This window comes from Bactrocera dorsalis, chromosome 5, assembly GCF_023373825.1.
Source record: "Bactrocera dorsalis isolate Fly_Bdor chromosome 5, ASM2337382v1, whole genome shotgun sequence".
NCBI classification, from domain to species: Eukaryota; Metazoa; Arthropoda; class Insecta; order Diptera; family Tephritidae; genus Bactrocera; species Bactrocera dorsalis.
The window spans coordinates 21,685,189-21,701,050 of record NC_064307.1 but is presented as its reverse complement, the minus strand read 5'-3'; the positions used below and the strand labels follow the sequence as shown (position 1 = coordinate 21,701,050).

Below are 15,862 nucleotides of genomic sequence, written 5' to 3'. Positions count from 1 at the left end.
TTCAACGAATTTTTACTAGTTTTCTAATTTTATTCATGTAAAATTTCAACATATTAAAAAAAAAATAAGGTGGCAACTGTAGAAAAAATTTTTACAGAAAAACAAGCTTTCTCTGTTGCAGGTATTAAAAATTTAATTTGCTTCTACTTTTGATTTACAATATGTACACGTGGTAATTTTTTTTTACTTTTCTTAAGGAAAAGTTCTATAAATATGGCCACCCTCTTCTAATACAAACCCTACACAAAAACCGTTACGTATATTTTTTTAATGTTCCATAACTTTTTACAGAATTTTAATATATTCGATGAAAAAAAATTGAATAAAGTGGCAACCCCATAAAATAATTTTTCTGCAACATGTGTCTTTTTTGCCGTGTATAACGAAAAATTGTTTTATTTTAAATTTAAATTTTTTTATACTAAAAAATGTACACGTGGCAACCTTATTTATTATATTTTTTTATTTGCAAATCTTTTTGATTTAAAAGAGGTAGCGGTGATTTGCAATATGTACAACATGTACAATATGTACATACATATGTACATACGTATATGTATATGTATATGTTTTTTATTTTTCTTAATGCAAAATTGTATAACTGTGGCAACCCTTTTTTATACAAACTCTAAACAAAAATTCTTACGTATATTTTTTTAATGTTCTATAACTTTTTAAACATTTTCAATATATTTGATGAAAAAGTTGAATAAGGTGGCAACTCCATAAAATATTTTTTCTGAAACATAAGCCTTTCTGCTTTATATACCGAAAAATTTTTTTATTTTTAATTGAAAAATTGTTTATATTATTATATTATATTTATTATCCTTTTTTTATTTGCAAACCTTTCTAAACGGCAGCACCATTAAATAATAAATGTTATAGCTGATATAGTTTTATACAAAAAGTCGAAAAAAATTATAACTATTTAAACTCTTAGAGTAACTATATTCAAAATCAGCTACTCAAAGACTAATATTACTTACTTTCTTTCTTTCAGTATGGCGTTTTCATGATTCTGCTGCTCATTGCCGAAATCGTTGCCGGTGGCTTGGCTGCTTTCTATAAAGAGAAGGTTCGTACACTTATCTAGTAGTTACCATGTGGTGTTTTCCAACATAATAAAAAATATTTGGCATGATTTTAGGCGCGCGCTGAAACCAAAACTTTCCTGCAATCCACCATCACCGACTATTACTCCACCCACGAAAATATGGACGCCGTCACACTCATGTGGAATCAATTGATGAGTCAGATGAGCTGCTGCGGCGTGAATGACTATCGTGACTTTGATGCCTCACTTGCATGGATCAGCAACAAGGGTAATCGCACGCTACCCGAAGCCTGCTGTGTGCTGAAGGATGTGAGCCAAATGTTGCCACGTGACGATGATTGTGTGATAAATCCCAGTGAGAGCAACAGCTTCTACAAGAAGGTAAGTCAGAGATTTTTGTAATATATCATGCGACTTTTTAATGTACACGTGAAATATATCATGTAATTTTTTTTTGTAATTTAGAAATATCTCATGTAATTTTGTATGCACTCTAAAAATACCTCATGAAATTTTTTTATACATTTTAGAAAATATTAAGAATTTGTTTGAACATAGCAAAAATATATCATGCAATTTTTTCATACACTTTAAAAATGTCATGCAATTTTTCATACATTTTAAAAATATTTCATGCAATTTCCAATGTTAATATAATACTTTTTATTAATTTCAGGGCTGCTATGAAGTATTCACCGACTGGATTATCTCCCACCGCGAAATCATTATTGGCGTGCTGCTGGGCGTTGGCATTGTTCACTTGTTCGCCATCTTTTTGGCATTCTGCCTGTGCAAGGCGTTCGCCAAATACCATGGCATGCGTCTTTAAGATTCTCCCCATGCAAAGCTAGCCAATTAATAGCACCAAATATGACTAGTGAAGCAGAAAGCAAAAAGATCGTTGTGACGAAAAGACTTCGACAATTATGAGAAGCCATTTCTGTCTCTTTTCGTAAATTGTTTATATTGTTGATTTATTAGTTTTACAAATTTTTGGACAAATTTTGTAGCAATCTTTTTTTTTATTGGTAATAAGTAGTTTACAGACATTTTTGTAAATTTTTATTGAAACTTTTGCATAACTTTATGCATATGGATATTGAACTGTTCGAACACTGAATACTATTGTTAAATATTTATGGATAGTTAAAAACAATCAGACGAGAAAATAATTAAGGAAAAACTTTTGTTGAATGAGTATGCAAATAGCAAAGCATATGCGCCTTGGGTTAGGCTTTGCTAAATTTAAATGAATACGAAAGCATACTTGCATACTCAACGAAAAAAAATTAAGTATAGTCATAAAAAAATTTGAAAAATGAAAAAAAAAATAAATAAAAATAATAACAACAAATCGAACTAAGACTTGATTTTAGTTATCTTAGTATAAACTCTCAATTCTTTGCTAGTAATAACTAACACCTGTAGAAATTGTTTAGTCTAGAAAGTAAGCAAGAATCTCTCCACACTATACATCACAAATCAATTGTAGAACATATCGAAATGAAAAAATTTGATAAACAAATTCTAGAACATATCGAAATGAAAAGTTTGAGAAAAAAATTTTAAGCTAAGCATTTATATGAAAATCACAAACAAAAATTCAAAAATCATAAACGAAAACAGAAACAGAAAATCACACAAAAATAAATTAAAAATTTTGAAAATTTTGACTACAAAATTCGAAAATTCTATTCGAAAAGCATGCATGACAAGCTTATAATTTTGTAAACGATATTTCGAAATGACTGAAATTTCGACTTTCTTTAGTTTTAAAATTCTTTAATTCAATAATTGTAAATTATTTTTGAAGTTGCAATTTTTTAAGTCCATTTGGATTTTTTTCATTATAAAAAAACAAAAAAAAAAAAAAAAACAATACTTAACCCCTTACTAAAGTCAATTAAAATTTTCGAGTATTTTTTAATAACCTTAGTATGCTTTGAAACCACTTATAAAGGGTGATTTTTTAAGAGCTTGATAACTTTTTTTAAAAAAAAAAACGCATAAAATTTGCAAAATCTCATCGGTTCTTTATTTGAAACGTTAGATTGGTTCATGACATTTACTTTTTGAAGATAATTTCATTTAAATGTTGACCGCGGCTGCGTCTTAGGTGGTCCATTCGGAAAGTCCAATTTTGGGCAATTTTTTCGAGCATTTCGGCCGGAATAGCCCGAATTCTTCGGAAATGTTGTCTTCCAAAGCTGGAATAGTTGCTGGCTTATTTCTGTAGACTTTAGACTTGACGTAGCCCCACAAAAAATAGTCTAAAGGCGTTAAATCGCATGATCTTGGTGGCCAACTTACGGGTCCATTTCTTGAGATGAATTGTTGTCCGAAGTTTTCCCTCAAAATGGCCATAGAATCGCGAGCTGTGTGGCATGTAGCGCCATCTTGTTGAAACCACATGTCAACCAAGTTCAGTTCTTCCATTTTTGGCAACAAAAAGTTTGTTAGCATCGAACGATAGCGATCGCCATTCACCGTAACGTTGCGTCCAACAGCATCTTTGAAAAAATACGGTCCAATGATTCACCAGCGTACAAACCACACCAAACAGTGCATTTTTCGGGATGCATGGGCAGTTCTTGAACGGCTTCTGGTTGCTCTTCACCCCAAAATGCGGCAATTTTGCTTATTTACGTAGCCATTCAACCAGAAATGAGCCTCATCGCTGAACAAAATTTGTCGATAAACACATTTCGAACCGAACACTGATTTTGGTAATAAAATTCAATGATTTGCAAGCGTTGCTCGTTAGTAAGTCTATTCATGATGAAATGTCAAAGCATACTGAGCATCTTTCTCTTTGACACCATGTCTGAAATCCCACGTGATCTGTCAAATACTAATGCATGAAAATCCTAACCTCAAAAAAAATCACCCGTTAAATTGTTATGCGGCGATTATTTAAAATTACTGCTTTTTATAAAAATCTTTCATAGAGTTTTGTGTTTATAAAGATTCCCACACAAGAAAAAATTTTAATCATTGCTAAGAATTTTTTTAATATTCTTTTATTTAAAAATTTTTCTTTTTCAATATTTTTTATTATTTTTTAATAAACTTTTTTTTAATAAATTTTCTTTTTAAATTTAAACTTACTGCTTTTTGTATACATTTTTCATAGAATTCAGTGTAAATAAAAATTCATACACATGAAAAATATTCTTCGTTGCTAAAAAATTTTCTTTTTTATTAAAAAAAAAAACTTTTTTTAAAATTTTTGTTTTATTTTTTAAAAATGTTTTTTAATATTTTTTTTATTATTTTTTTTATTATTTTTTTTTAATATATTTTTTATTTTTTAAAAATGTTTTCTTTTAATAATTTTATTTAAAAAAATTTTATTATTTTCTTTTATAATAATTAATTAAAAATTTTTTTATTATTAATTTTTTTAATATTTTTTTATTATTTTTTTTTTAAATATATTTTTTATTTTTTAAAAATGTTTTTTTTTAATAATTTTATTCAAAAAAATTTTTATTATTTTTTTTTCTAATAATTAATTAAAATTTTTTTTATTATTAATTTTTTTAATATATTATTTTATTTAAAAACAAAGTTTTCTTGTAAATTTTTTTTTTTAATTTGTTTTTTAATAATAGTTTTAATTTAAAAAAATTTTTTCTTAATAATTTTTTATATTTAAAAAAACTTTTATAAATTCTTAGCGGATTTAAATATTTTTTTTGAGTCCCGAAAAGTATGCAACTATTTTTTATATTATAAATTTTTTAATATATCACCGTAGTTATAATTACAAATTATAAATACTACATAAAATTAATTAGATAACTGTAATTCAAAATTATTAATTTCTGCATACCATAAAGTGTTTTATCTATAAAAAATATAAAGGCCCGACACTTTTACTTAAAATTAGAATTACAACTCTAAAAAAATTATTTTGTAATTTCATTTAAATTTTCTTCAAATTGCCAATATATAAGTTGCATACTTCTAAAGTTCCAAAATTTCTATTTTTGCAAGCCCTTTTCATTTCAAGATAATAAAACTAAATTTTTGAAATTTTAACCTCACAAAAAATCAACAATAAACTAAATCATAACATTTTTTATAAATCCACCAAGCAATAAATTTTTGTAACATGCATTGTGAATACCCTCATGCCAACAAATCCAAAACATCTTTATTCTATATTTATACATATATACCTATATGTTAGTTAAGTAAAGGCGATAATTTCAGCATTTTGACATGAGTCAACAGATTTTTCGTAATATTTGAACATTTTTTATTAAGATAATTAAGATATTTAATAATAAATTTATTATGGATGTTGTATATTTTATATATATATACTTGTATATATATTTATATACCCCTACCTGCATTATAACGGGGTCGCAATATTGAGTATATAGAATTTAGCAAACATATCCACATACGAGTACATATTTTGTATGTAAACGTGTATATAGCGAATGTCTGTAAGCTGTTTTTATAGTAATTCAAATACATACACAAACATTCATACATATATACTTACATATATACTTACATGCCTAAGTACACGAAAATTTTTTTGTAGATTAAGTTTTGTAAATCTATTCGTAGTTTTCTTGAAGTTCATTAGCGAAAAGTGGAATATTGTAAAAATTGAATCATTATTAAATATAATAAAAGAAAAACAAAAACAACAAGTTTGAGCTTTTTATTTACTGGTAAGAAATGGTTACTTCCAATCAACTTATGTATGTATGTATATGGGATACAGTTAATCAGAAGTTTGATAAACCCCTGTGACGGATCCAGAAGGAAGTGAAGTGTTGGTCCTTCCATCATATTTTTTAACATTGCTGCGGAAAATTTTCTGAATTTGCATAAAAACTTCGATTTTGGATCCGCCATTAATAATCGCTACTTTTGGTATATGGGGTGTGGGGTAATTGCTGGAATTACTTATTATTAGTACTGATAGTACGAAAAATGTATACAATAAATTTTTTTAAGATATCTTACATGCTAGTCAGAAAGATTGTTGTTATTCCAATAACAGGTATTACATGCGAGCTGGATGGGCATAAGTAACGACGATACATGCCGAAAGTGCAAGGAAGTAAGCATGAAAGAGTCGCTGGAATACCTCCATTGCTCAGCATTATCTAGAATTCGCCTTTAATATCTAGGAACTTTGCGCAGTTCAATCAATTAGATGGGAGTATCAAAATTAGATAGGTTAGGTTAAGTCGTAGAGTTGATCCAAAATCGATGAATATTTTTTAGACAGATATTTGTCTTTTGTATTACTCATAAACTGCTAAAAGATGGAACCCCAGATCCTCGTCGAGCGACAAAACTTTTTATACTCACCACAAATTTCTTAAGGCGTTTAATATCAATCCCAGCAACTTAAAGCAAAGTAAATACAGGAAATCAATATTTTGGTTTAGCCGACCATTTATTTAAAATATTTTCTAGGCTAATACATATGTATGTGTGTCTTATATGTATGATGTACACAGCGTATTTGTACGGAATTAATTAATAAGTTCATACTAAGTAGTAATTCACAGAAAGAGTGTACGTATAAGTTTCTTTATCGTTATATAAAAATACACACATTTACATAAACTTGTACAGTGTGTGTATGTATGCTTATGCGTAAATTTTTAAATTTTTATGGAAGAAAATTAAAATTAAGTGCTAAAAAACTAAATTTAACATATATATTTATATGAGTTATTAATGAGATACCAAAAATTAATGAGAAAAAAATGAAATTTTTTATACGATAAAAATATATTTAATTAAATTATTGAACAACTTCTCATAAACTATTGAAATATAATTCTGGTGTGAGTTTATTGTAGATGAACTGATATACTACATGTTTTTAAATATTTTAAAATTTATTTATTTTAATTTGAAATTGTTATTATAATTTAAGTTAATTCTTTTATTTGTTTTTCTCTCAATTTTTTAAAACTATTTTTGTCAACTTTTTATTTAAAATTGTCATTTTTATATTAGTTAATCTTTTTATTAATTACTTAATTTTTATTTTAATTTTTTTATTTTATTTTTAATTTTATTTTTAATAATATCTTAATTTTTTTTTTAATTTTTTTATTTTATTTTTTTTTTATGTTATTTATTAGTTTCAGTTTTTCTTAATTTTTTAATCAATTTATTTATTTTTTCTTTTTATTATCTTCTTTAATTATTTTTTTGATTAATTTTATTTTTCTTTTTATTACATTATTTTTGTTTTATTTGTTTGCTATATTTTTAAAAAAATTTAATTTAAAATTTTGTATACATTTATTCTATTTCAGTTTATTCTCAACATTTAAAGAGGAATAAAAATGAACAAAGTTTATCGTATTTGAAAGAGAGAAAGGGAGAGTTAAGAAGAGTAACAGTTCCTTAGGAAATAGCTTTCAGTTATCAGTGAACAAACAAATTACTTATTAAACTATTTAAATATATAGGTATTTTGTATATATTGAAATTGTATGTATGTATATTGAATAGGACGATGCGTCTGTTATTAATTAATTTTTATTTTTTTTTTGAAAAAGCCCTTAAAGTCTTTAAATAGAAATATCCAACGTAAGCGAGCTCTTTATTTTCAATTTAAACCGTGCATAATTAATTTTACAATAGATTTTTTATTTTTCGCATTAAGTTTATTGATTTTAATAATTTATACTCAAAGCAAATTAACCTACAAAATTGATAATATGGTATTTAAAAACCAAATTTTCCGCTCTACAAAAACGGTCTGAATAATTTTTTCCATTAAAACATTGCTTTAAAAGTTATGCGCAGTTAAACTAATACAACAATTGACTGTGCATGCATAGAGTAGTACACCATGTCGTATGAGCAACACAGCATTTATGTAAAGGAACTTGTATGAATGCTCAGTAGGTTTGGTACATTCAGGGGAGTTGTGGAATCTGATAGTTGTCGGAGTCAGAATTGTAACCGATCAAAGAAAATAGTAGGTGACATCATTGAAAATCAGAATTGAATCACAATTGTGTCTTAGATTCCACAACACCCCTGATTATTTTTAACTGCGTATAACTTTTAAAAGAGTGGTTTTATGGAAAAATTTTAAAGACTATTTTTTAGAACGGAAAATTTTGTAACAGAAAATAATATTTCCAAATTTCTAGACCTACTTTTTTAATGCAAAATCTACAAAAGAAAACCATGTTAAATAGATGAGGAAATCTTAAATCTCTGAGGTGTGGCTTAAATTGTAAATAAGTGACTGTTTTATATTGGATAATATTTTTCCGAACAAAAACTGAAGCTTCATGGGTATTTGCAAAAATTTAATTTAAGAAATAACGAATTTTAAAATCTAAAATCCTTTTAAAACTTAAAGTATTCAGATCACTGGCATGTGAGAAATATTTCACTTGGCTTAAAGTCAAGAGATTAAATACTTATAGGAAAATATAAGTATATATAATTACAAATTATAAATTTCATTATAAATAACTACACTCTGTAAGCATATTTTAAATTATAATATGAGAAAAAACTGGAATCTTGTACATTTTTCGTTTTAGCTATGCATTTTATTGAAACTATTAATATAAATAATATTTAATATATTTACTAAACTATTGTTGCGTTTTCAGCTATCTTAATATAAAAATAATATTCGTTAAGTTGCCGTTCTCACTCTTAATATTTTATATGTTTATAAAAAAATTTTTTAAATACAAATTGAAACTTAAATTATACTTTTTAAATGTAAAATATATTTTTAATAAAATTCAAATTGAAACTTAAATTATAATTTTGTATGCAAAATATATTTTAAATAAAAAAAATATATTTTAAATAAATATAATTTTTTGTCTCTATCAAATATTACATATCGCTTACAGATTTGCTTTTAGTGCGGAAATACATGTCCACAATCACGTTTCTATTATTTTTTATTTTAAATACTTCTTTGAACATTTTGCGCATATATTTAAATGTCAGCAGCATTTTTATAGCAAATACTAACGTGTAATCATGGTCACACTCTAAAGTATATATAAATTAATTCTTTCTATGAAGTTGCACATATTGGAAAACTATAAATTGTATCAAGTTAAAAACATATATTAAGAAAAAATATTATCAAAAAATACTTGTAATCAATAAATAATGTGGTAGAAGATATATGTATGTGTATATGCATACAACATTACAAAGGGCTCAACAGCCATGTGATTCCACAAAAAAATATTGATTTCAAAATTCTTTCGCCATGCGTTTGCCAGCTATTTACCGTTAAGTATTGAGTTTAACAAAAACAAAGCTAAATTGATTTCTTTATTATTTTAATAATTCATACATGTCAACCACGGTTGCAAATAATGTCTTAAAGTTAGCTGTATTAACATTAATACTTTTTTTTAATTTTGTAAGGTCGAGAAAGTTATTTATAAAACAAATTTTTTTAAAAAAATTAGAAATTATTATAGTTTATAATCCCAAAAATCGAATTAAAAATATTTTTATCCAAAATATGAGATTGAAAAATGGAAAATCTTAATCCCCAGAACAAAAGAATACTTGCTAAAACAAATTAAAAACAAACTTTGGTTAAACTCAATATAAATGGTCTTCAAATATGGAAGTTTGTATTGTAAAACGAACGCTTTTTTGAACGAAACTTCAACATAGTATTTCTTTGTCTTATTTAAAAATACTAACTTTTAAATTTAGTATTTCCATTAGAAATATGTTAAACTTTCATTTTTCCCCTTTTCATTGCACTTTTTGTTTTGAAATTGATTATTTTATTTGTTCAACCAATTTCTGCATTAAAAATATTTTATCAAAATTTTGTCAATTATATAGATTTTTATTTCTGATTTTGGCATCAAAATGTGAAAATTTATTAATAAATGCAAAAAAAAATATTTTCACAAATTTTAATTCTGCTTATTTTTAAATTTATTTTATTTTTAAATGAAAAAAAAAATTTTCAACTTTTAATTCTAATTTTAGGATTAAATTTTGCAAATTTCTTTATAAATGCAAAAATATTTGGTTAAAAAAACTCGCAACCGTGTTGACAATTTATACTCTTTCATATATTACTCATACGCTCTGTCGTACTGGATTTATTTGTTAAGTGGATATGTCACAGATAAAGCATCGTTTGATTTGTTGATATTGTAGTTGTTTATATAGCATTCTAGCAACATAAAACTGATATTTATAGCAAATACTGCTGTGGCGAGAGTCCTTGCCAAACTTTGAGCAATAATAATGGAATTAAGCATACTCTTTAGAATTTAGCACTTTTTCAAAGAAGCTCGATATCAAAAAAACATTCTCGGTCATAATTTTTGCAGCATATCTGAAAACTGAGCATGCAATTGACAAATAAATTTCGAATTGGAAAATATAATCTGAAAAAGAGCAGACAATTTTGGTTTCAAATGAACACGCTGCGAACCTCATAGAGAGAATTTTCAAATATCTGTTAACCTTAATGAATTTCGAACTTGTGCAGTGTAAAAAAAATGTTTCAGTAAAGTATCCAATATTGCACAGTTAATATTAATTTTATATAAATTTCTATAGTAAGTATAAAACGGATTTTTTTTCTAACCGTATGACCAATTTCGTATTTTTGTTCTTTAAGTAAGCAGAAAATCTGCAGCTTTTTTCACACACTTAAATTTTAATAAAACACTAAAATTATTTAGGAATTATTGTGTTTATTTAACTACATAATAATAATTTCTGCTTTGCTAAAGTTGCTTATGGAAAAAGAAGAGCAAAAAAGATATTGGAAATTATTTAAATAACCATTTTATGACCACAACTCAATATATTTTCAATATGACTGGTTTCTATTATATCGTTTTTCCATCGCCTGCCAACTTATGATAAGTGGTGTTACGTTATTTTGCATTTTATGTAATGATATAAACTTTTGAATGTATCTGTGCATAGCAGCTTTAATTATAAATTAAAAACTAAGAAATTTCTGCATAGTTAAATTTCAATTATTTCAACTTTCCATAAGCAACCTTGCGTTATTTATAAATAATCACTATTCACCACATACAAATAAAAAAATACAAAAAATAGAAACAATTCTTATATAATATATTGAACTAAATTATGAAATGTATAATTCATGGAATAATGGCTTACATAGTATATATAGTATACATATACATATGTATACATTGTATATTCAAGAAACATAGATTTGTTACTACTAACTACTTTGCATTCAATATAAAAAAATTAATTATATTATATAATTATTATACAACTTGTGTATTGTAATCCAGTTTTTTTATAATATTTAGATTTGTAAGGTAAATTTTATGGAATTGCGGCTTATGAATATATGTATATGTGAATGTTTTTTAAAATATTTGGAAATAGTTTATCACGACGAAGATGCTATTGGCTTGTACGAATCTATAAGTAACAGTATATAACTAGGAAAAAATATATAAAAAAGTTTAAAAAAATTAAAAAAAATGGGAAAATGTTTAACTTCACATTTTTAATAAAAAGATGGACACATTTTTTGTTGTTGTAAATTGTTATGTGCTAAAGCATAACACTACACTTAATTTACAATTAGATCATTATATAAACGAAAATCTATTCTGTAGTTTTTTTGGTAGTTTTTTCACCACGCAAATACTCATAGGTCGGTTGACCCAGAAATGGTATGGTGACATCGACCATGTTGGGATAAACCAAAAACTTATTCACCACTTCGCACAATTTGCTCTCAATGATGCTGGTCACGATGCTGTAGTCGACAGATTTTTCGCCCAATGCGGGTTTGGCTGAGAGCCAAAGGCGTGGTGGCCCACGGAAGCTGGCGGGAGAGGAGAGAAAAATTATTTAAAACTCAAAAATTATTTAAAACTCAAAATTTATTTAAGACTCAAAAATTATTTAAAACTCAATCATTAATTAAAAATATTCTATAAATCACTAAAAACCGATAAAAAAAATCGTGCAACTTACGACAGCCATATGCGATCGGATGGCGGTGGTGGTATGTTAATGACGCCACGTCCGACCAGACCGCGCAGATCCACACGCAGCGTTATATTCGTGTTCATATTCTCGATGGCGCGCTGTACCACTGGCAAATCGGTGGCGTATTGAAAGAAGTTCGAAGCGGCAATGCGATCCACTATGCGGAAAATACGACGCGCATTGCCTGGCGCCGTGGGAATGAAGTGATAACTGTAAATACATAAAATAAAGAAAATTCTCGTGCAAACCAAACAACTTTCCACTAACAAGTACACTTACTCTGTTGCTGCAGCTGAGCTGCCATCGGCTTGTGCGCTTTGCCCTGCCGTTGTCGCTGTTGTGCCGATATTCGGTGTGGCTCCTGTCGCTGTGGGCGCATTCAAACTTTCGGGATCTGTATCCGAATCGCCAGTACTCTCTGCATCGCTGTCAAAGATAACATTGCTCGACACTTCATCAACATTGTTGGTGTCGTCCCCATATAATCTGGCATTTGTGCTACTTCGACTCGTGCCCTCACCGTCGGCGATCACAATGGGTGGTACGACAGTGAAATTAGTTACAGGTGGCGCATTCGGTCCGGTATTTATCGGATTTGGAACAGTTATATTGAGTGGATCTGTGGGCCGTTTTTGTTGCTTAATACGCATCAAATTCAATTTGGTTGTGACGGTTAACTGTAGCAAACCCTCATAGGTGATGTCGGCATCTACCCAAGTGCCACGCTCATCCAGCATGGGTTGTGAGACGCGGTGTATGAGTGGTGGCGTGTCGCCTAGATTGATTTTGGTGATAACCACATCTTCAATGAAGGAGGGCAGCTGTGGGAGAAGGTGTGTGTTATTATGTACATATTTATAAAGAAGCGTTCAGAGCGGACTAGCTTATATGTATGCTATCGTCTTTTTAACAAAATGGTTCGAACTAGGTGTATGTTATACCTTCCACATAGAATGGCTCGGTCTAATATAGCATAGTGTTTTCCAAACAGAGAAAACTTCAAGCCTTATTGACAATAAAGCACAAACTTCAGAAATTGACGGTTTTGCTAACCGGGACGAGCCCGAAACAATAACCATAAACATTCAGATGTATGTCTATCGGAAGGACATGAATAAGTTATGTGCACAAAGTCTATCGTACGTTGCTTAGCTTTAGACAATCAAAACTTGAAACTCTTCAATCATATATCTCAACTTCTTAAATACACTTGGAATCTCCAATTGCCGCCAAACAGCAAAAAGAAGAAACTGACGTTCTGTTGTTAACAGTCGATATTCTAAGGAATCGACGGTGCATATATCATACATATTTTTTTTATTTCTATATATAATTCTATATTTTAATTGATTACTCACCTTTATGGCGCTAATTTTCTTCTGCAGTAATTCTTTGATCTTATCCTTAACCATATTGTCATGAAGACAGCTATAGAGAACGCGTCCAATTAACACATTGGCCCAAACAACGCTGCCAGATGGGCCCAAGAATAACGACTGATCAATGCCCTTCCACAAATCTTTGGCATTGCGTTTGGAGCGACGTGACTACAGTAACGATGGAAAATAATTTAATGAAAATGGTAAAGATTATAAAACTCTCTTTGTAATTTGAAACAAAAATAATGATTTTTGTTAAAAATATTTAAAATTAATATTGATAAAAATGTTTATTGTTAATGATAAAGATTATTAAAATTTTTTAAAACTAACATTCCAAAAAATTATGAAATTTAAATATATTTTAATTAAAGGAATAAGCAAAAAGTATTAAAATTGTATAAAAAACTATTTATATTAGAACAATAAGCATAAAAAATCATAGCATACTTTTTCATTTTTATCCAATGTTTTGGGTTTTGATTGAACTGCAATTTTGGGATCTTTGCAAGCGCTCTTAAAAAATCAAAGAAAAATAAATTATAAATTAAATAAAAATAAAATAAAATCAGGTTAAGGTGAATTCATATAACCTAAAAATAATTATAAATTTTAAAATGATGATTTTTAAAATAGTTGGAACATCCTGAAATTAGCGACCTAGTTTTATAAGGAATAAATAATTAATACTTTATAAACTCGATCTCCAGATTGGCCTGAGTAATAATCTCTTGACAGCGGCTTGCTAACGGTCTGTCATAATCTAATATGAACTCCATCAGCAAATAAAACATAGTGTGTTCTTTTATGCTCCGAAAAATACTTTCGAAATAACAGAACCCTTCCCTGATCTATACACTACTAAAAAAAATTATATATATTTTTTTTAATTAAAGGTAAGGCTTTGATCTCCAAACAAGACCAAAAGAACTCCTTTGAATGATGAAACTTTAACAATAACAAAAAATACATTTTCTTACTTATCAAAGCTGCAAAATTGTAGGACGGAAGTAGACACAATTCCTAATGGCACTGAATATAAAAAGCTGTAGGAACATGGTGGGAATACTAACTGGTCACTGTCTGGTGGCGACACACGACCGCAAGATGGAGCTAATAGATCGAGATGATGGCAGAAAATGTCTAGAGCAGGGCACCAGGGAAACAATTCAACACTTCACTTGACAAACCTGGTATTGCAAAGGCCTAAAACTGGTTCATGCGTGGCTTATTGGCCTACCAGATTAGCCTAATCTAACCTAACTCACAAACGCAGTCTGAGACTTAAGCTTTTTCTTTTTATCTCACCATATCAAAACTAAATCATAGGTAATAAAGAGTTCTGTGGACTTCTTGCTCTAAATATACAAATAAAATATGATGAAAGTTAATACAAAATAATACACCGTTAAAAATTAACCAAACTCTTGAAATATAATTATTATTTTATACAATAAGTTCGATTTCTAGTCATCATACCTGATATATAGCCATAAAACGTATGTAATCTGGGGGATTGCGTGCAGCACACGAGCTCATGAGTAGACCTTCGAAGGTATCAGTTGGCGAGGGCACCACCTCCATATCGTCTGGAATGTCTTTGAATGTTTCTCCCTTCGCCAGCTTGCCACTCTCAACCACCAACGGCGGCGCCATATCCGTGGGTAATACATGCGACTCCATTTCTGCGTGATTCTCATTTTCCGGTGTCGCATTATCACGCTGTGTTTTAGAATAGAAAATAAAAAAAAAAAGAAAATTATTTGATAAATATGTTAGTAAATAAAATATTTACAAGATCCAGCGGCATTTGTGCGGCCTTTGCTGCCGCGCGCTGCAATTCAGCATCATCCACAAATTTCAGATTTGGCAAGCGCAACATCTGGTCGTGCACGTCACCTTCGCTGGCGGCCACAAAGCGACGATACCAGTCCTCCTTCTCACGATCGCCGCGCGAGAAGAGTATCAAGCGCACCTCGTCGCCACAAGGTATGAGACTGTCGTTATTCTGTGTGTTGTCTTGCAATTGTTGCAACTGTGGAGGAAAACAGAAATTACAACACAAAAATATATAATATAAGATATGAAAAGAAAACATGTAAACACTTCGCTACTAACATCGGCATTCATAACGGTAGCTGCAAAATCTATATCCTGCAGATTGGTCACCTTCTCTTTCGATTCGCCAAACTGCTCCAAAATATCGCTGGAAACCTGTGACATTCTACTATCCATCGACGCCAAGTCGGACTTGCTACCGCGTGCAGATAATTGAGTTGATGGATTTTCCGAGGGCTCTTGCTGCATCTCCTCTTCGGCGCCATTTTTTATAATCAGCTGTATGGGATACTTGCGATTGAAGTATCTGAAACGTTGTTAGTTTAAATTGTGTAACTAAATATTTGATTTG

At 28.7% G+C, this 15,862-nt stretch overlaps 3 protein-coding genes across 15 annotated transcripts in view; 2 read left to right on the top strand and 1 right to left on the bottom strand.

Annotated features, from left to right (window-relative positions):
• LOC105230082 (CD82 antigen) overlaps positions 1-2,692 on the top strand; it is a 101,368-nt gene extending 98,676 nt beyond the window's left edge. For both annotated transcript variants that reach the window (XM_049457616.1, XM_049457615.1), the window contains 3 exons: positions 1,004-1,078; positions 1,151-1,438; positions 1,734-2,692. In XM_049457616.1, coding sequence (XP_049313573.1) covers positions 1,004-1,078; positions 1,151-1,438; positions 1,734-1,886 — 516 coding nt within the window. In that variant the 3' untranslated portion in view covers positions 1,887-2,692. The remainder of the gene's footprint in view (positions 1-1,003; positions 1,079-1,150; positions 1,439-1,733) is intronic.
• Positions 1-15,862, top strand: part of LOC105230077 (TOM1-like protein 2) — a 245,553-nt gene that overhangs the window by 147,776 nt on the left and 81,915 nt on the right. The gene's annotated exons all lie outside the window — the stretch shown is intronic.
• LOC105230130 (translational regulator orb2) overlaps positions 7,156-15,862 on the bottom strand; it is an 82,148-nt gene continuing 73,441 nt past the window's right edge. For 11 of the 12 annotated variants that reach the window (XM_049457587.1, XM_049457596.1, XM_019991700.3 and 8 more), the window contains 8 exons: positions 15,571-15,817; positions 15,248-15,487; positions 14,932-15,174; positions 13,903-13,968; positions 13,432-13,620; positions 12,353-12,894; positions 12,059-12,283; positions 7,156-11,906 (listed from right to left, as the gene is read on the bottom strand). In XM_049457587.1, coding sequence (XP_049313544.1) covers positions 11,684-11,906; positions 12,059-12,283; positions 12,353-12,894; positions 13,432-13,620; positions 13,903-13,968; positions 14,932-15,174; positions 15,248-15,487; positions 15,571-15,817 — 1,975 coding nt within the window. In that variant the 3' untranslated portion in view covers positions 7,156-11,683. The remainder of the gene's footprint in view (positions 11,907-12,058; positions 12,284-12,352; positions 12,895-13,431; positions 13,621-13,902; positions 13,969-14,931; positions 15,175-15,247; positions 15,488-15,570; positions 15,818-15,862) is intronic. The other variant, XM_049457598.1, reaches the window with a different exon arrangement.